The sequence below is a fragment of the Oncorhynchus keta genome, chromosome 31 (assembly GCF_023373465.1).
Source record: "Oncorhynchus keta strain PuntledgeMale-10-30-2019 chromosome 31, Oket_V2, whole genome shotgun sequence".
Classification (NCBI taxonomy): Eukaryota; Metazoa; Chordata; class Actinopteri; order Salmoniformes; family Salmonidae; genus Oncorhynchus; species Oncorhynchus keta.
Window position 1 is genome coordinate 3203638 of NC_068451.1, and position 21336 is coordinate 3224973.

Consider the following 21336-nt stretch of genomic DNA (forward strand, 5'->3'; position numbering starts at 1 on the left):
ATGGACACAGCCAAGACAACGCAGGAGTGGCTTCGGGACAAGTCTCCGAATGTCCATGAGTGGCCCGGCCAAAGCCCAGACTTGAACCCGATCAAACACCTCTGGTGAGACACCTGAAAACAGCTGTGCAACGACGCTCCCCAACCAACCTGACAGAGCTTGAAAGGATCTGCAGAGAAGAATGGGAGAAACTCCCCAAATACAGGAGTGCCAAGCTTGTAGCGTCATACCCAAGAAGACTCGAGGCTGTAACCGCTGCCAAATGTGCTTCAACAAAGTACTGAGTAAAGAACTACATGTATACAATGTCTTCACAGCATAACACAGGCTTAATCATCTCTCCAGCAGTATACTTATGAGCTCATGTTGGTTCCCTGCTATTCTATGCCTGTACAAAAGAACAGCCAGTACTCCTTCATTCCATACTGAATAAATCAATCATTGGACAACCAGTCATTTGAGAGATTGATGCCCTTCCTTGAGCAGAGAACTGTGACAAGACCGAATCAGTCATAGGCTTACTGTACAACCTGTTCTAGCAATCATGTTGCAGTGAAACCACAAACCATAGCAGTCTATATTAAATCTAGATTGCAGTATTTGCATGTTTTCTGCCAGACTGAGAATACAGTCTATTAATTCATTTCCCCTTCTGCCACTAAATGTTGTCTATATTGAACATGCCTAACTGTAAATGTTGGCTTTGTGTTTGTCTTTGATGCCTGAAAACACTATACATCTCCATCACCTATACGTCTAGGCTACATCAGTTTAAATCCTTCCTATGATAATGCTCCTTTTTCTTCAATTAATAAAATAAATCAAGAATTAAACCAAATTGACAAATCAAGTCCTTGTCTCCCAAACATCTTGTGATGGATGGCTAGTGTTGTGGATCATTGTGTACAAACAGACTCTGCCTACTACAACAGCACTAGAAATTGTTCTGCTGTGAGCCTTGATTTAATGCATATGTACTTACTGTCATCTCCAAGTTTGGACGCATGCTCATTTATCAATTCTTCACCGACATCCACAATTTGCTCACTGTTTCTGTGGTTATCCTCCCTCCACTTCCGCAGCTTGTCTCTCATTTCTGTGAACACAATTATCAAAACATTTCTCAGGATTCAGGCAATATAAAAATGACATACTTTCATAAAACATCATATTGGATCAGGTAGAGCGCGCACACACACACACACACACCATCAGCCCCTGGAGCAATTGGGTTAACTTGCTCAATAGCACAAAGGTAGTGGATGGTAATGATCCTGACCCAGCAGCCCTCTACTCTAGTATGCAGTTCAGTGCACACTTTCTGGTTACTGGTCCACGTCTACCTACTGGTTCCTGACATACAGTGTCATCAGAAAGTTTCATGAGTGTTTCTGGGTAGGCCTATAGAGCTTTGCACACCTGGACTGTTCAATTAGTTTGGCTGAGATAATGGCTGGGCTGGACATGCCGGGCGATGAGTTTGGATTGGTCGGCCATGTAGCATGCTTCTGTCTATAACATGAGCTGTGACAGCCCTCTCTACCGTGCCGTTTTTGAAAGATATAACATTTGCCATTACCAACGCTCTCGATAACATCCAAACCAGGTGTGATAGGGCAAGTAAAATGGTCAGAGTGAGATTCTCATTTGTGTCTGGAAGTAGACAACGTTAGCTTGGGTGCTTGACTGCCGTTGTGAGGTCAGAACGCTCGGAGCAACCCTACTCAGTCAGTGTCCAGAGTACGCTCTGAACGCTCCGATAGCGAAACTCTCTGAAATGACGAACAGAAATTCTGACAAGGCTTTTGCTCCATTCTGTTTCTTTTTATCCTGAAAAACTCCCCAGTCCGTAACGATTACAAGCATACCCATAACATGTTGCTGCACAACAATGCTTTAAAGTATGGTTCGTGGTACTCAGTAATCTGTTGTATTGGATTTGCCTCAAACACAACACTTTGAATTCAGGACAAGAAGTTAATTACTGTGCCACATTTATTGCAGTATTACTTTACATTCGTTTTTTTTCTGTGAGCTCATTGCGTACATCACACAGTTTCTCTAGAGATACATCGGATCATGTCTGAACTGTGTGAAGTAGTAGGAAGTTGTAGTTTCCAACAGGCCCATATTCTACATAGTTTAGCGCATTAAAAGTGGTAATTAACAACAATGACCATAATCCATTGTGCATCTACTTGTCCGGTTAGTTTATTTTCGCCTGCTACGGAAGACAGAAGAATGTGGGATCGTGAGGTGATAAAGCGCAGTTGCTCCTTTGTGAGTTCTCTAACTGATAATACATGATCTAAGTGATTGATAGCTGGTATTCAGCTGTCATAAAAGTATGCCTTATTTACTTTAAAGTACAAAAAAAATTGATTTTGTCAGACAGCATAGGCAGCAGCTCTATAAAGAAGAGATGAATTGAAAATAAATAAAGTCATCAAATAAAACAAATGTAATATACACAACTGAAATATTTTAAGTAATGTAAGTGGGAATAAATAGTTAATGTGGTAAGCAGTAATGGGCAGTCACTACCATCATGGGAGTTGTATTAATTGTTTTATTCTGTGTTACAGAATTCAACCCACATAATGCATAATGATTTTAAAACAGTCTAAAACAAACAAAACCGGAATGTGATTTAATAATCAAACTCAAAAAGCCCTAATCGTTCAGCACTACGAGCAGGATGGATGTTTTGGAATATTTTTTTCATTCTGTACAGGCTTCCTTCTTTTCACTGTCAATTAGGTTAGTATTGTGGAGTAATTAAAAGTTTATTGATCCATCCTGTTCTCTCCTATCACAGCCATTAAACTCTAACAGTTTTAAATGTCACCATGCTCAAATGGATATTCAATATCTGCTTTTTCTCTCTTTACCCATCAACCAATAGGTGCCCTTCTTTGCGAGGCATTGGGAAACCTCCCTGGTCTTTGTGGTTGAATCTGTAAGACAATTGTATGTGTGAGGTACAGAGATGAGGTAGTAATTAAAAAATCCTGAGGTATTGTGTGTAGCCCAGTGAATTTTAAATTCAGGCTGTAACAAAATGTGGAGAAAGTCAAGGGTGTAAATACTTTCTGAAGGCACTGTATACACATGTAAAACAAAGCTCATTAGCAAGGTATATAAATATCTACCTAGCAAGCAAGCTTAAGTAAACTCTGGAAAACTCGCATAACAATGCTCTGTCCTTCCGTGTCAACACGCAGGCTTTGATTTTAGCTAGCTAGTAATAGCTATCTATTAGTAGTAGGGACGTCAAACTTCCAGCCTGCTGCACAGACCCTATGGACACAGTGGCTGGTTAAATTGTGCTTAGGAGCATTTTTTATATAAAAAATGGTAGTGAGAAATGTTATTTCTTTTCTTTTTAATCTGAGTTTCCATGATGTGGACAGTATGTATTACTGCCAGGGGTAATCAAAGAACAGAACCGGAACCCGGAAAATAACTACATTTTTAGCTAAGTGCGGATGTTGCCTGTAATCCATGGCTTCTTGTTGGGGTATGTACTAGGGATGCACGATATATCGTAAGCATTTCGGCATCGGCCCAATGTCTAGTTTAACACCGATGTGCAAAAAGGATGTCAAGACTGACGTGCATACCTATATAACGTAGGTAGATGAGGGCCTTGTCGGGTGTCAGGAGTAAATCTCTCTCGTCCGACTTGTTAAATAAAAAAGTATTTATATACACAAGGTGAGTAATCGCTGTCCTGATTTCTAGAAGCCCTTTTCGTCATAAGAGACAGTGGCAGAAACAGTAAGTACAAAATAAGTTACAAATAACGCACGTCAAGGATAATTAATACTTTCCAAAGGCAATGCATCGCAAACTGTTCCTACATATTGATTTGGACACTTTAAAACAGTATTTTGGCAAAGTACTAATTATCAATATGTCTAGTCAACAGGAGGCAGCTACAGCATCATTTTAAATGTCATTTTTAGTTACATAAATTACATTTACAACATTAATTTCCAATGGCATTGTACTTAGCTAATCGGTTAACTGTTGAAAGATTACAAAAAGGTGCTGTGATTTACTTTGATCAAGAAAATCACCAAAACAGGTTCCCTGCCTATTAGTAGTATCCATTGCAAGACCGTGTATTTTAGCAAGCCATCTATTGATGCAGAACAATGACAGCAGGTAGCTAGCTAGCTAACTTAGTTATAATCAGCTGACAGACGTTAGGTACCTAGGCTGGCTAGCTAGCTTAGCCTGCTGTGCAATCCTTGTAAACTCACACATGCTGTGGACTGTTAGCCACGACAATGGGATACAACAATAACAGATTAATCAATGCTTAACGTTAGCTATCTAACGTTGCTAAAACAATGAAATAAGATAGGCAGAAATAATGTGCTAGCCAAGTGGCTCTCGTGTTAGCAAGCTGAGCTAACAAATTGGCTTGATGAGATGGACATACGCAGCTACATCCCCTGAACGATAGTTAAAATGCACTACGTCGAATTATACAAGGATTTAACAGCACACTTTCAGTCATACAGTACATTAAAACGTTTAATCGTCTGTGTTTACCTTCCCAGGTTACATCGTACATTTCTGATACTGACGCCATCTTTCTTGGCAGCACAGGTTCTGCGTCATTGAACTGGGTGTGGCTTGTTTATTTTGCTCACTGAGCCTTTACTCTAAATATTGTAAAAACAAATGATCATCCAATCTACGTACAAGCTCGAGAATAATCAAACATATTTTTGAGACATGTTCAATGTATTTTATTCATTTCTATGGACTTTAATATTTCTGCTGCTTCTATTGTTTTGTCTGCTATTAACATGAGTGTAATGTGATTGAGTGGTGGGGTGTAAACTGTCAGTTTTTATTGAAATGAGTAGATTCATGAAAGTCAAATCATGTATGATGAAGGGGAATGGTAAGAGAGAAGGACAAAATGTTACTTTATGCATGTCTTGCTCACATGCCATCTTCAAACTGCTGTGTGTAATTGAGCAGGCAAGGCTATCATGGATGTTTCCTTTGAGGCAACTGTTCAATCATTGGGGTAATTGAATCCTACTATCTGATGCATAGATACATCAGGTCCCTGTCTATTTAATTTAACACTTGACACTCAGAGCAGACCACAGTTTCAACACTTCCAAAATCTCACTTTAATCCCAGCGGAGAGGATCATAACAGACTGTTTAGCAGAAGAGTTATGACAGTGCTGGATGTAGAACCAGATGTAAACAAAAGCAATGTATGCACTTGCTCTGACCCTTTCCCCCATCATACTCAGGTACTAGATCTGACAGCGCTGATTAACACACTGCCCCCAGTTATTATTCATGTAACTGGGCCTAAAATTACCTTGTTTCAACTGACCACAAAACAGGGCCTGAACCGTAACGCTAGCCCTCTCCAGAGGTTTAGGTCTCCGAGCTCTGCAATGCTGCTCACGCTAAATTTATATTCATCTTACACCTAGCTTTCATGAGGCCTGGTTAGATTTGTGGTTGTTACCAGGGAGGACTGGAAAGGGGTCAGAGATGCTGTACAGTCTTGTGCTTAGTTGTGTAATTTATTTTCTTCTGAGGTTGGTTAAGCAGAATGTCAGGAGTGGAAGACTTGTGTGTTGAAAGCACATTTGAGATGCTGTGTTGTCCCTTTCCTTTCTTGATTTCCCTCTCAAGGGGCCTCTGACTGTCGATCCCATGTCTCTGACTTTGTAAGTTACATGCCACACTCCTCTACCACATTAGGCACTTGTTGAGGTGGACTCAACACAAACTCACTTACAGAAACATTTCAGAATCTTGATGTCATCCCCAATACCGCTCACTGCACTGTAGATACTTTGTTAATGTTCTATTGTCTGAGGTCAACAGGACTATGTTTTGTTACAGGACACTGCCAGTGTATAAAGGCAGAGCATGGTCGTTATTGGGCAAGTACAAGTGCACAAGAGGACTATAAAATGTCATCTCTGTCAGGGATACAAAAAATAACATTATGTGCGGTTGAACTTACGTTCAGCTCAAACGATCCATGGACTTGTAATTTTCAAGTCTGCACATGGCAGTCAGTTGATATATGGTCGGGTTTTTGCTGGAAACCAAAATACTGAGACGACCACATTAAAACAAGCAAACACTGTCCTTCTGGGTAAAGGGCCTTCCCTTCTCTGCCAGGGTGCTGTTAAAGGCCAGGGCCCTGCTCTCTTCCCGACCCGCACCAACAACCTGAAAAGATGGTGGGGCCTGACTCAGAGGATGAGGCCATGATGGTAAAGGCCCTCTGTACTGTGCACAGGTTTAACAAGCTGTATTTAACGTTGTCAGCATGAGATGCAGATGCATCTGGAGGTAATGAAAGAAAAATGATTAAATCTCAATCTCGATGTTTACCTTGGAGAGGGTCACTCAGCTAGAATGTCACGATGAAGAGAGATCAATAGCAACTGTTCTGAAAACCCAAATTGTGCTCCTTGACTGCTGCTTACGTAGGTTTTCATGCTCCGAGAGCCCCACATACGGCACATGGGACAGTCAATACACTGAGTGTCAAAAACATTAAAAACAACTTCCTAATATTGAGTTGCACCCCACCCCCCACTTTTGCCCTGAGAACAGCCTCAATTCGTCGGGGCATGTACTCTACACAGTGTTGAAAGCATTCTACGGGGATGCTGGCCCATACTGACTCCAATGCTTCGCACAGTTGTGTCAAGTTGGCTGGATGTCCTTTGGTGGTGGACCATTCGTGATAGACACGGGAAATTGTTGAGCATGATAAACCCAGCAGCGTTGCAGTTCTTGACACAAACCGATGTGCCTGGCACCTAGTACCATTCCCATTCACCCTCTGAATGGCAAACTTACACAATCCAAGTCTCAATTGTCTCAAGGCTTAAAAACCCTTCTTAAATCTGTCTCCTCCCCTTCGTCTACACTGATTGAAGTGGATTTAACAAGAGACATCAATAAGGGATCGTAGCTTTCACCTGGATTCACCTGGTCAGTCCATGTCATGGAAAGAACATGTTCATAATGTTTTGTCCGCTGTACATATTCTTTTCCTTTCAGTCGCCTTTCCTTGTCTTCAAAAAGACAAGCTTACAGTAGAAACACTGCACAGGCATTATATTTTGATTTCTGACAGAAGCAATCAGAGTTGACAATCACTAAAATGAACAGTTACGGCCTGAAAATTAATGTGGCGTTTAGGTGCTCTGTGGTTTTGAGAAGGTTCCTGTTAGTTTCCAGCCTTTTCTTTATTTTTCACCGGTGTCATACAGTTGCGGGAAATGAAGACAGACGCAATTAGCAACAATGTTTGGGCTTAACCCTCTGGAGCCAGCTGTGCTGTGAATGCTTTGAAAGCTGACTACGACCCCTGTCTGACCAAGTTGCTTTCATCTCACTGAGAATCACTCTCTACAGATGACTTCAGCACACGTTGCCGCTGATGATCTCCTCTCCGTAGCACCCTTTGACCTCACCCTTAGCCTGCGTGAGAGGCCCAGAGCGGGAAAACTGTGGCCCATCACAATTTAGCTACCTCACTCCCTCTCCTTAGGTTTCAATGCCAAGAACAATATTCAGCTCAATGTCAGCCCCCGCACAAGTAATTGACATTACTCACACAGTTAGAAGCTCAGGATGTATGGCTCCCCTGACACCTGGTGTAGTAGTGTGATTGCTCATAGTAGAGTAGTGTATTACCACATGCAGTACATTATGTGTTGCTGGATTGAATTTAATGTCACTGTTCTTTCTCATTCAATTCATTTTAAACAAGTTTAACATCACCAGGCAAGAGAAGACTCTCAAAAGACTCATTCCCCGTGTGTGTCCAGGCGTGTTCACCCACACGTAACCCACTGCAATTTACGCAGGTATGAAATGTCCCATCAAGATATGGGTTGATTTTAGAGGTACAAAATCAACTAAATCCCTGATTAAGTATGAGGCTTGAAGGTGTCCATTTTAATTCAACAATAGTGAGAGAAATGTTTCATTATCTTTCAATGCCAACCTTTGTTAGCAATAAAAAAAGGTGCTTGATATTATGCTGCAATATGGAACATTATTTCTTCTTTATCAATGACTGTATTCTGAAAGAAAGGATACAGATTCACTTTGAATGTTGACTTCTCACACACATATGATACCCCATACAGTGACCAATCTGTCATCTACTGTAGAGAGCCTCTCATGTTTGGATGTTGATTTCCTCATATCACTTTATACTGGAACTGATTAAGATTAGGGGAAAAAAAAGTTTACTCTGAATAGAGCCTAAATTGGAGTATCCTTAAAGAGGATACTTCTCGGTAACGGTATCCTGAGCAGTAGCGGTCTGACCTTTAGCCCAAAGCTATTGTTACAGCTTGAAACATGGATCACTTCCACATCCTCCCGGGGGTCCGAGTTGAGGTTTACCATTTAGAGAAGTTATGACTCTTGTTCACTCTCATAACTACTTTCCTCCAATTGTTTTGAGACTGGTTTTCTTCTGAGCCTTCAACTAACTTACATAAATATATGTAACTGCAATCATTCCAGAAATTCTGAATCCAGATGAAGAAGTATAAATTAATCCCATCCCTTCTTTGGCGGAAGCCATTGCTAAATGGCATTTTCATGGAGTTATTGGATTTCACATTTCTTTTCCAGTAAGAATATCCATGACCACACATTTGGAGATAACTGCATTCCCTGTAATGTCATGTTTTCAGAGATAATTCTAAATGGTAAATCAAGCTATGCATATCATGAGGACTGAGCATGGGAACAGGGTTTGGTGAGGTACTGTAGGGTTGGGGCCGAGGGGGTGAAATATTCTCTACTAACTACAGGATTTCAGCATCACATGAACATACATCCTTACAACACACGCACACAACTCCTCTGTTTCCTTAGACATAATGACACATGGCCATGTGAGAATTCTTTGGGGTTAGAAAAGTATTTACATGTTACTCTTGGTGTAAAAAGTGGACATGTGCTGTGCAGATGTTCTGCCATGCTTGGTGCAACTGGGTGCCTTGCCTGTGAGTTTGTATTGTTTTCTGGCCCCCTGGCTCGGTGGATAACCCCGATCCCACTGCCATCGAATTGGACTCTGCTGATGTCAGCGTTGGGCTCTGGATTAGGAGTGTGGGCTGCTGATTTATAACCTGACACAGACTGCGCGCGAGGTGATGCATATCTAAAAGAATAATTGAAATTCATATGAGATACTGGCATTCAGATTGAGAGGAGATGCTTGGCTTTGCAACATCCAGCACAGAGGCATTTGTCTTCAGATCGTTTTGATTTATTTTTTGACAGATAATAGAGAGAAGAGAGGCTGGCGGTGGGTGTCTTTGGCACTGTCTGCCTTTATCCCTCTCTTGGAATCGTTGACTGAGGAGGCGTTCAGAGAACTACAGAGCTGAGGTTTTTCATGGAATCCCTAGCGTATCACTATTGGCCCTTTAAGTTGATCCAGTTAGGACAAGCTGAAAAGTATTTTTCCTCTGAAAGACACACACATCAAGAGATGGACAATTTATCTGCATGCAGAAATATATTGTTGTTTCTGACAGCATCCTTTTACTGGACTGGGATATACTGACAGATGGATCATGTGTGGCCACAAACCCACACAGTCTCCAAAGGCGTTCACAACCGTTTCATTTTAATTGAAGGAAACAGAAATGAGCAAGTGGGTCTGTGTATTTACGTCAGTTATTCGTGTAGTGTTTTACAAGGCTCCACTCTGGATCACTTTCTTCATTAGCATGGATGTGTGATATTTCTGTGTCTTGTTGGGATCTCCTCATTAGTTATGTGTTTTTTCTTTTCCTACATGGTTTGGTTGACCGAGAAGCACCTTAGCAGGGGTCGACTAGACTGAGGTACAGTCAGAAATATAGCCCAGCCGCCATCACTAATTTGGAGACCACCCTGCCTCCCCCACAGAGATTGAGTGTGATGCAGAACAATGGGGGAGGGGAAGGTTCAACTTTGTGCTTCAACAATAACTCCCCACAGCTACAAGCTGAACTGAGGCGCATGCAGCGGGGCCTTGCAATACACAGACAGAGTGTGTGGTGTCAGGCCCTCCAGCTGGAAAGGTCTGCTTTGGGTTGACCCCAACCTCCTGGTGCGGTCTCCAGAGTCTGGCACCATGGTTCCAGTTTCTATTCTAGTCTGTCAAGAACTTGGACTAGGCCCTCCAGTTCTGGACGGTCCAGACTGGAACCCATCTAATAAGAGAACAAAATATAATAAATGAGAGGTAAATAATTATGTGTGCACGTTTATGTATGCTAACACCTCTCGGTGTCAAAAAGGGGCAGAGTGCGTAGGTGTGCATTCTGCATTCACAAGTACACTCTGAGGAATCCGCATCAAAGTTTCCAGACAGAAGAAGTAGTAAAAAAAAGTACCAACATTCGGTACTACTAGGGCTACTATTGAAAATTGTTCTGCCTTCCGCAGTCACGTTACCACCCATTTCCATACACAGAGAGTAAACACAACATTCAAGAAGATTCCAATGTGATATGCAAGACCACCTTAGTTTTGGGCAGTATAGCACTTTAAACCTTTGTCGCAGCCAGCCCGCCAGTGAGGGCATATATCTGTGTATGTCAACAGTGCACCCATGAGCATGGGCTTTGAGCTATGAGCTCACTCGGTGCATTAGTAAAGTACAGTAGCCCTATAAAAGAACAACATTCAAAATGTGGTCTGCCCTGAAGTCTATAGACCTCAGAGCAGTGTTCAGGTCCAAGAAAGGCTCCGGTTCAGTAACCTCAAATGACTAACGCGGGCAGGTCCCCTATTTGCTGTGTAAGTGTTTCCCTCTTGTTGGAACCTCGATGTGTTAATCACCTTAGCTCTCACAGTTTCCTAAAACTTCCACCAAGCCACAATTGGGTATGATTCACTGTAAAACACATAGGCCTAATTCTGCTTTTCAGAGTAGGGAAGTAACAAACTGAAAGGGTCCATCAAGGGAAGGTGATCACAGATTTTAGTGTGACTCTGAAACCTGATAAGATGTTTATTTGGGGTAAATTGTGTAGTTTGTATGATGACTTTTATGAAATGAAATGTGCATGCGACATAATTCAAATCCAGCACAGTATCTCCTTAGTGTTCTACTACGGGGAAATGTAAAAAGCTTCTGAAATCAAATGTTTTCCCTTCAACAGAAAACTGATGCCATCTTAAGAGGAGCGAGTATTCCCTTGCCTTGATTTTTTTCAACATACTTCCAAGGGCACCTTCATTAAAAACAGTGGCTGGTTGAAATAAGAGAAAACAAAACAATTTAGTGTTTGAATCACCCTTTCAAACACAAGATTATTTGTCAATTATAATTTAGCTTGTGGTATTCAACCTATGGTTGAAACATATTTATTGGCTGTTGTTCGCAAATGTTAGGTTTTGCCTTCTCCAGATTAATTTGTACATTTCTGAACCATGGGTATGTTAACAAAATAGGTCAAATATAAAATCTGCTGTCAAAGTTGGAAGAGAAGCACCAATCGTATCAGGGTTGGTTGTCATAATATTTACACTTTCACTTGGCAAAATATCTTAATATCTATATTTTATGATAAAAAAAACTGAGAAAGACAAACCTTAACATAAAAAATATAAAAGTCTAAACAGTCCACTTCTTCTGAGTAAAACCAAACCACTTAGTAATAGCTGGTAATTTCTACATAATAATCCATGAATAATAATTTCACAGGCATTTTCATGGACGGACTCCCAAGTAGTTTTACTGGCAAATACGTGAATAGGCAGAATTTGTCAAAGCAGTAAGCAAAAGTAATTTGGTGCCATTTTCACAAAAGGAACGCTGTTCAGTCAGTGGTGATCCAAATGCTAAAAAAAGTTAGGCTATATCATAAAACAAAAAAAGCTATTTTCATAGTGAAGTCACTGCTAGGCCTACAAGTACGTGAGCCAAATGGAGGCGCGTGGCTGCCAAATGGAGGCATGTTTGTCTTTTTGAAAGATGGATCTATTCTTTGGCAAATGTTTTATCCACCTCAGAACTGGCTGGGTAAATATAGTTTACCATTGGCCAAAATAATGCAAAATGATCAGTGTGTCAGTTATTGATGATTGTGAGAGCTCAACCTAAAATCTTGAAGGAAATTAAAGGTTTAAATCACTCCCTGGACAAAATAACAAACTAGAGAGCATCTACAGGGACATTAGTGAAATTAGCGCAAAAACAATAAAATTAACAACAGAATTAAAATATCTTAAAGATCCTTCACTCAAACAAAAGCCTCACTCAAAACTCTTGGGCAGAGGACACAAAGGAGCAATGCTATTGTTTTGCTGAATTCTTTCTTCTTCTTCATCTTCTTCTTCGAGTTTTAAAGAGTACTGGATTTATGCCAGGGCTGGCTGTGTCTGAAGCCTCAGTGAAACAGAATCGACCATGGTGAGTGGTGTCTGTTTATGACTAATTTCTACATGCAGTCGGAGGGCAGAGAGAGAGCGAGAGAGCTTCCGAGTAACAAGGGGACAATTGTTTGGTGCTATAGGACAGTGCCATGTGGTTGTCAAGCAAACAAGGTTGTAGTGGAACCTATTAGAGATGTGCCCTTTAGTATCTGATATTGGCTCTTCACTGCTAGATATGGCCAACACATGGGCATCTTTATGAGGCATCTGCTGAAGTGAGGGAAAAAAGGGTTTGCTTTTCAAATCAAATCAAATCTGGTTAGCTTTTAAAGGCTCGTCAAGACAACCAATAACTTTTTAGACAGACAGAAAAACAAAATGTTTAATTAGCCTTATTATTATTATTTAATCATGTCTATGTTTATTTGAATCTCTGTGTTTTCCCATGTGCTTTATTTCCTTGTGAAGAGTCACAGTCTTTGAGCTTGGTGAACTCTATTAGATAGAGGCCCAATGTTTTCGCTTGGCAAAGAACTCTCTCTTCATAAATGAAATGTTTCATTGTATCAACACTACAGTGAAATTATGGTAGTATTGAATGGTTTACTACATAGTCATGCTTTCTTTTGAGTGGGCCTATGCAGGAGAAAAGCTGAATATACATTTCCATATGAGCGTGCACGTAGTGCACACCACATTATACAACATCTTCATGAGACAGCCCTGCTAGTCACAAGAGAAGGAGTTGTACACTCACAACAAAAGTGAAACAATATTAACAAATTGGTTGCCAAAGGGATAACTTAATAATACGCTAATTGCAAGGTCTAATTAGGAGAAAATGCTTTCATGCACATGCCATTATCAGGAACAATTCAAAATAAATAGACTAAATTAGGACTTGAAAATTGTGAGACAGTGTTTGCACTGACCCGCGAGGTATTTTATCAGTGTTGGACATTTGTTTTATTTGTTGAAGGCTACTTAATCCACTCATTTGTTTTTATCTTGTCTACGAAACTGTCTAAGAAAAAAAACCATCTTGAATGTGAATCTTGAACGCTACAATTAATCTTGAATGCTACAATATGCCTCCAATTCGCTTTGTTGGAACAGCCAGGTCAGATAATGTACAGTATAATTAGACATGGTCATAATCGTCGTTATGCTCATTAAAATAGTAGAATTGTTATCAATATGGCCAATCCGTGCAGGTACTGAAGCGGAAAGTGACGCTGATTGGTAATTTACGTAACACGTTCTCGCGTCTACTTCCTCCCCTCTCGCAGTGAAAATGGCGGAGTACGACCTCACCACCAAAATTGCCCATTTTTTGGACAGACATCTCGTCTTTCCTTTGCTGGAATTCCTTTCTGTCAAAGAGGTAAATGCGTGTGTTATGTTAGGTTGCACATACAATCTAGATTTTCGGTAGAAGTGTGTAAATAACCCATGTAAATGCCACGTGCGTGAAAGAGTCGCCAATGAATTGGGGCCTCGCGCTGTTTCAGGTCCAGCAGCACAGACAATAGCACGAGCTAACTAGCATATGCTTCTTCTGTTAGCTAGCTATATATGTGATCTAGTAAACGCTTTGTTGGGTGTCAGTTTGCTTTATATTAACGTATGGCCTAGCGTTAACTGCAGCGCGCTACATAAACTAGCTAACTTTATTTTAAAACTTAGGCTAACAGTAGTTAGTTGCCAAACGTTAACCGGGTTTACTGTCGGCTGCTGCATCTTAAATTAAACAAGTTTTCTGGCTAGTCTAGTAAACAAACGTTTTCTACATGTATTGAGCTTTTACTTTTCAACATTGATATATATATGAAGAAATTATTTACATGACTCCTAGATGCTAGCTAGTTCCTCGTCTCGAGAATGTATTTAACTAGTGTCCTTTTCAACTAGCTAACGCGTTAACTCTTATTGTTAGTTAGCTAGTAACGTTACTGAAAGGTTGATGACTAGCTAACTATAAACATTAGGTATGCCTTAAAGTAACCACCACAAGGCAATAACATAAATTCACGATGCCCAGAGCTTACCCATGACGTTGCACAACGATTGAAGTCAATAAAGGGCTATTCACACCAAGAACTACAAATTATACATAGCTATAAACCTTGGCGAGCATCCACACCAGCGGTAGGTTGGACAATATAACGAGTCAAAATTCATCCAATGCTGAAAAATGGGCGAAGAACGTTGGCTAAGCTGGAATACTTTCGCGAGTTATTATAGCAAATGAACGTTCGCGGAGTCTGTTATAACTGGAGTGACGTTCAGAGTTCCGTTACGCCTAAAAGGATCCATTTTTATATTACCACAATCTGTTTTTAGGACTAAACTGCAAAAATAATAACTCGTGTGGAAGGTAAACATCAAATGTTATTAGTCACATGCTCCGAATGTATTAGACCTTGGAGTGAAATGCTGACTTAGGAGCCCCTAACCAACAATGCAGTTTAAAAAAATACAGTTAAGAATAAGAGGTAAAAGTAAGACGTAATTAAAGAGCATCAGTGAAATAACAATAGCAAGACTATATACAGGAGGGCACTGGTTATTTGAGGTAGTATGTTCATGTAGGTAGAGTTATTAAAGTGACTATGCATCAGTAATAACAGCGTAGGAGTGGTGTAAAGTGGGGTGGGGGGTGCACTACAAATGGTCTGGGTAGCCATTTGACCTGAGGAGCCTTATGGCTTGGGGGTAGAAGCTGTTTAGAAGCCTATTGGACCTAGACTTGGCGCTCCTTTAAACATCCACACCTCGATTGTGCCAAGTGAGCTTATATCTGCATTCTTTATTTGACATTTATTTATCTAGGCAAGTCGGTTAAGAACAAATTCTTATTTACAATGACAGCCTGCAAAAGGCCTCCTGCTGGGATGGGGGTGGTATTATAAATAGGACAAAACACATCACGGTAAAAGCGACAACACTAGAGACCTGAGACAACATAGCAAGGCAGCAACACATAACCACACAACATGGTAGCAGCACAATACACGATACAAATGTTATTGGGCACAGACAACAGCACAAAGGGCAAGAAGGTAGAAAAAAATCGAATTATACGTATTGTTTTCCATCGGAAAACAATGGGGGGAGCTCAGCATTCCAAGGGCAAAAGGTATTTTGTTGCTAGCATTTGATGACAGCGGAGTATGCTGCACAGCCTTACATAATCAGAAAGAGATTCTCATGTTTAAAATGGTGTACAATTTGAAAATATCCAATATCCATACACATTGCAAGAAATAGAAAGACATGCATATATTTCCCTATAGGAAACAATGGGACGACAGAGTTCCACAAGTAATTTTTTGTTTACATTTTAACAACCAGCAGGTCCCATTGTCAACAATGGCAAAGCAGACATTGTGACGTCGAACATTAGGCTAGGAATAGAACGTTCGGAAGGCGAGTTGGTACTCAATAGAACTAATAGGAGCTGGCAGGGTGAAAAATGCCTAAAAATAAGGCCTGTTTTTTTTTGTGTGTGTGATTACTTCAAAACTATGGCAAGCAGCTGGGACGTAAGGTAATATTATGAAACGGGCAGCAGATCATTTATCATTCATATCAAGACTTTTCAGTGCTTCAGGGTGTGTTCTTAGTCACAACTGCACATAATACTTCAATGTACATGTTATATAGAATCTCATATTTAAATTTAGTAATGGGGCAAAAACAGTTTAGCCACTAAAGCTTGGTTTGCAAGTGAATTCCATTTTTCGAATGACTGTCCATTTGTTTGGCTCTTTTTCGCTGTGCTCATGTCTGACCTATGCGACAGTTCATTTGGCCTAGGACTATTTTACATTTAGCAAGGGCAAGCCTCGTTCACTCAAGAGAAAGGCTGTTATGCTTAGTATAAACAATTAAACAAATAAATATCCTATGGCTTTTCCTGAGATTACACGTTAAGAGGAATAGCGGAGAGGCTTGAATAGTGTATTGTGCACGGAAACAGCTGGAAAAGAGGCTAGAGATGTGTAGCTGAAGTAAGAAGCTAGATATTTTGAGATTTTACCAGGTCCAGAAAGGCATATTAGCAGGACAGTCATAATGTGTATTTTGTCAGGGTGTATCGGCGTTAACAGATGGGGTTATCATCGGAAAATATGGCCTTCTGTTTGTCGTGGCTCATTCTCCCAAATCGTACTAGAATTAATGTGGCCACAAATATGCTCAGTTATTCAGGAAAGCATACGGTGCTCTCCGCTTCATCTCCTCTCCGGGCAGCCTCGTGCAGCAAGAACCAAGAACACTTCAATTTTATGCTTTATCTTGGCCAGGTCGCAGTTGTAAATGGGAACTTGTTCTCAGCTAGCTTACCTGGTTAAATAAAGGTGAAATATAATAAAAAAAATAGATTTGATTGGTTGTCATTGCTCTGAAAGTGGATCCAAACGATGGCTATCATTATCGTTCTCAACTCTTTTTGTAGTTGTGTGAACTCTCCTGTTTATTTGAATTATTATAACAAAAATAATATAATTATGGTCCTTGGTGTGGACAGCTCTTAAAATGTAAGTTATTGTTTTTAGTCAAAGTATGATGTATTTGGGCTTGAAGTGGGAAATCCAAAGTGGGGACATAATAATTTTTTCTGTGTTTCTCCTATGATATGATGTGCTAATATTTTTCAGTCCATGTTAATTTTCTGATCTTTGGTTTTATTTGAATGTTACCACCCACCAGCATGGCATTGTTTTTTATTAATCAGCAACACCTGCAATTTCTTAATCTTCAAGTTGCAACTGAGCAAAATGCTTTTTGAAGTAGCATGCACTTGGCCGCCTTAGCCATGGAGCAATAAGGGGTGTGAACTTGTTTGGTAAAGTATTCTTTTGCTGCTCTGTATTCCTCAAACATATATGACCATTTTATAAATGCGTGATATGATTGCTTTTTACAACCCTGCTCCCCTGGTCGCCCCAAGATGAATGGTTTTGACCACTAAACTATTGCTTCACGACATGCTTCGCCGCTTTGATTGGTGCAGCTAAACCACAAGTGTCTATCTTAAAATGAACAGGCACCCGCAAAATAAATTCAAGGAACTTGTATCTATTTTGTTGGCCTGTTAAATCTGTATTGGTGTTTCGTGTCCGATGCTCCTCAAGGTATTTGCGATGTGCATCAGTCATTGTTGCCTATCAGTTCACTTCCCCTTTGAGAACCATGAGCTGATTTTAATTTGCTGTACTGCAACCTACCTACCAAAGGTTGCACCGTGTGCAGTGTAATGTAAAAAAAATGCATGTCTCTTATTGAAGAGGCCAAGAGAATCACAATTGATGGTGAAGTCAAAGATGCTAGTTTCCATCTGTGGCAAAGATTTCAGCCTAGACAGCTTTTAAAAAGAAAAAGTATAATTTTTTTAAACGAGCAACTGAGAATGTTAGCTAGCTAGATACGATTAGCAAGATGTCTAGCTAAGGTTCGCATGCTAGTTAGCTACACTAACAGTAATCTATTTGTTAATGTTTCTCCACTCTGTGTGGAAATCACCACAGCGTTCTTTCCCAGCTCCAATTCGTGAATATTTACAGGTAGCTTTTAACCAAAACAAGCATTTAACCTCTAGGGCAGGAATTGCTTCAAAATGAGGGTGGCATTGCCCTCTGGTGGGTGCCTTTTAACAACCAGGCATCCATTACAGCTTAAACACGTTTTCTAACTTTGTTAGTCAGCTTAGTAGCTGAACTCCTGAACTTGTCGTTGTCAGCAGTTCTCTTAAACTGGGTAGGTAAAGTGAAGAATTTGAAACTGTACATGACAAAATAACCCCATTTACCCCTTTAACTATTTCCACTTTCAGATCTACAATGAGAAGGAACTGCTTCATGGGAAATTGGATCTCCTTAGCGAGACCAACATGGTGGACTTTGCCATGGATGTTCACAAAAACCTCTTCCCTGAGAAAGAGATCCCCGCCAGTAAGTACCCTGCACACTGCGTAGTCTACCTCCTAACATTTTTGTTAAAGAAAGCTGTACAGTGATAATGATTATGTATTGTTCAGTGATTACACTGTTTCATCAATAAATCACAAGATGGCGGTGAAACTGATTGCACACCATCCCCCTCACATTTTAGTCATGCTTAATACAACACTGTTCCAAAAACTAGTATAAACAGACACAAATCTTTTAATGTTTGATGTAATGGTATTCTCCTGGGTATTGCCTTGGTCAAAGCCTCTAATGGTTTCTCTCTGTCCATGTGAAGCCCTAAAGGAGAAGAGGATCACTGTGGTGGCTCAGCTGAAGCAGCTGCAGGGTGAGACGGAGCCCATTGTGAAGATGTTTGAGGACCCAGAGACTACAAAACAGATGCAGTCAACCAGGTGAGTTTGATCCTCCTGTCCCACTATTTAACCAATGGATGGTTTTGAAGTTGTCGTTTGCATTTTATAGATGGTCAATCATGGACAATGCCTTTTTTATTTTTTGCAATTCATGATTTCCCAGAGTAGTGGTCTGCTGTCTGACTTTGCAGGCTTAATGAATGAATCAAGTGGTGTTAAATTGAGATGGTAATCCAAAAAATTGATATGCCTACTTTTTGGATCAATTTCCCTGGAGTTGCTTTAGGGTTACATTAACTCAGCAGACGAGGAGACCGATACACAATGCTGCGGTGAATGTTAAGAATGGCGCTGACTTTGCCGTAATTAAAATAGTTTGGTTAAATTCAAGTCCTCATTCTTTACTTGGCTTCTTGGCAGGAGTGAGTTCAGTTCGTCAAAGGACACTTTTCATCCACTTGCCAATCTTGAATTGTTTATTAAAGGTTTGGTTTTGAGACATGTTTGTTTATCAAAGCAGGCATCTTATACTGACCATTGTAATGGGAGTTTGAAGCCTTGTGAATGTAAGTTCAAACTTTTTGTGCGACAGCTATTTTCTATTCCGAATCGTCTTAGGTGCACTGTTTGCCAAAATGCTTAATAGGAGGCCTGCCCTCAACTTAATATCTCCAGGAAGCAAATATCATTTTGGCCTAGCCAAATTCTGTCACTCACTTTCTGGATTATTGCCTTGTTTCTGATGATGGGTTAAGGAAATTAAACAATTACATGGATCTTGAGTTTGTCCATTTCCATTGCTTCTTTGTTCTTTTTGGTCCCAAAGTTGGTGCTAGTAATATAATGCTGTGTCTCTTTTTGAAAGGGTTTAAGGCACAATGCAGATCTTTACGTTTGGATATGTGGTGTTTCTTGCCATTGTTCCTGTGTCTTGCAAGGCAGTTGTGGATGTGAGAACCTGGGGTAGGTCTTGGTGAAGACTAGGGCTGTTACGGTGACCATATTACCACCACACCGGCAGTCAAATTCCATGTGACCGCTTAGTCACAGTAATTACGCTTCTCCAAGCTCTGATGCTGCTGATGGTCATTAGTAGCCTACCAAACTTGCTAATTGCCTGGTACTCGGCACTCTATTGCCTCATCACTCTGACATCGAATCGAACACTTCATGAGGACTCATGTTGCTCAACATTTCTATAGGCTATGTAATTGTGAGAACAGTGATGGCTTCTATAAAAAAGGATCCCACCAGCTTTCTATAAGCGACGCCTACTATTTATTTCTCAACTTTCCTAATATTAAGCACATTGCTTTGCTTTACAACAGGTGTATTGCCTACCTGGCTGGGATGATAATGAACCACAGGAAAAGCGTTCGCTATTTAAGTGCACAGATGACATGTATTTTTTTTGCCCCTGTTTTAAGTCGGGTGCATGATAATGGTCCATTCTAAGTCAAAACTAATTTCAAACAATAAAAAAAAAAAATTAACTAGAAGTCATTTATATGTATAGACAAGATTAAATCAAATAGTATGATGGGTGAAAATATTAGCCTTTTTCTTGTGAATTATACATTATCACTTTTGAATGATGCCCCGGTTAAGGCAATACAAAAATGCATACTTTTTTGTTGGACTTTTTCAAATCAGTCGCACGCACACCATGTTTTCAAGAAGGTTTGTAATCACAACTAAGGTGGCCAAATAACTTCTTAAAATTAAGCACATCAATCTGCTTTAAAACTGGTGTAGAGCCTAACTGGCATACATATCCGGCATGTGAGTTGGAAGATTGGGGAAGATCATTTTGACCATAAATGCACCTTTTTTATAATAAAAGCATTACATCCATAATTGCATTTGAGTTCATTTTTGGTAATGGTGTAAATGGACTGTTAGCGCTCATTGCCTACTGCAGTGTGTGCATTGCTGTGCTTTGTACTGTGAAAAAATAGCCTAATAGGTTTATTAGCATTTTAAGCTAAACATTCTGATCTGTTGCGTCAGCCTCCGTGCATTTGAATATGTTTTTTTTTTTTGGATGCTAGTGGTTGTATTCATTTTGGCTCTATCGCATCCCACAACTGTCCCAGATTATGTTCGTAATATTTATTTATTGTGTAGAATAGGTCAACTTTTGTACCATGGGGGTAGTAGATTGGCATCGGCTAGTTCTTTAGCTGTTTGTTAGGCCTATACTCCTCTCGTTGGCTGACAAAGTAAATGTGGACAGTTCTTCCAATATTTTCAATATGCACCTCGGAACTGGATAAGGACGCGTTCAGTTACGTCCCCAATGTGTCTTTTTTCACTTGTAGCCTGTGAGAAAGACCCAATCAGTGACAGAGGTCCATGAGAGGTTCTTCGGAGCAAGCAGGGAGAACGGGATTATAATTATTATATTCACCCTGAGGCCACAATGGCTGCAAAAGGCATGACATTTTTGGGTGGGGGGTGGGCAATACGACTACACGGGTTGCTGTCGGGAAATTCGAGGCATTAAGTGCTTGTCAAATTATGAATGAGAGACTGATTAAGTGTGTAGCTCCTACAGAAAAGAGGCAGAGCTCACACCTTTTTTGTAACTTTTTCCAA

The 21336-nt window shown here is 40.3% G+C and overlaps 2 protein-coding genes across 2 annotated transcripts in view; one reads left to right on the plus strand and one right to left on the minus strand.

Moving 5' to 3' along the window:
- The window catches only part of emc2 (ER membrane protein complex subunit 2), a 52506-nt gene extending 47869 nt beyond the window's left edge, over positions 1 to 4637 (minus strand). The window contains exons 1-2 of the mRNA XM_052489333.1: positions 4564 to 4637; positions 983 to 1096 (exon numbers count right to left, since the gene is read on the minus strand). Coding sequence (XP_052345293.1) covers positions 983 to 1096; positions 4564 to 4603 — 154 coding nt within the window. The 5' untranslated portion in view covers positions 4604 to 4637. The remainder of the gene's footprint in view (positions 1 to 982; positions 1097 to 4563) is intronic.
- An 8994-nt stretch (positions 4638 to 13631) lies between these two features.
- The window catches only part of LOC118364219 (eukaryotic translation initiation factor 3 subunit E), a 40876-nt gene continuing 33171 nt past the window's right edge, over positions 13632 to 21336 (plus strand). The window contains exons 1-3 of the mRNA XM_035745554.2: positions 13632 to 13797; positions 18250 to 18367; positions 18660 to 18777. Of these exons, the coding sequence (XP_035601447.1) occupies positions 13708 to 13797; positions 18250 to 18367; positions 18660 to 18777 (326 nt within the window). The 5' untranslated portion in view covers positions 13632 to 13707. The remainder of the gene's footprint in view (positions 13798 to 18249; positions 18368 to 18659; positions 18778 to 21336) is intronic.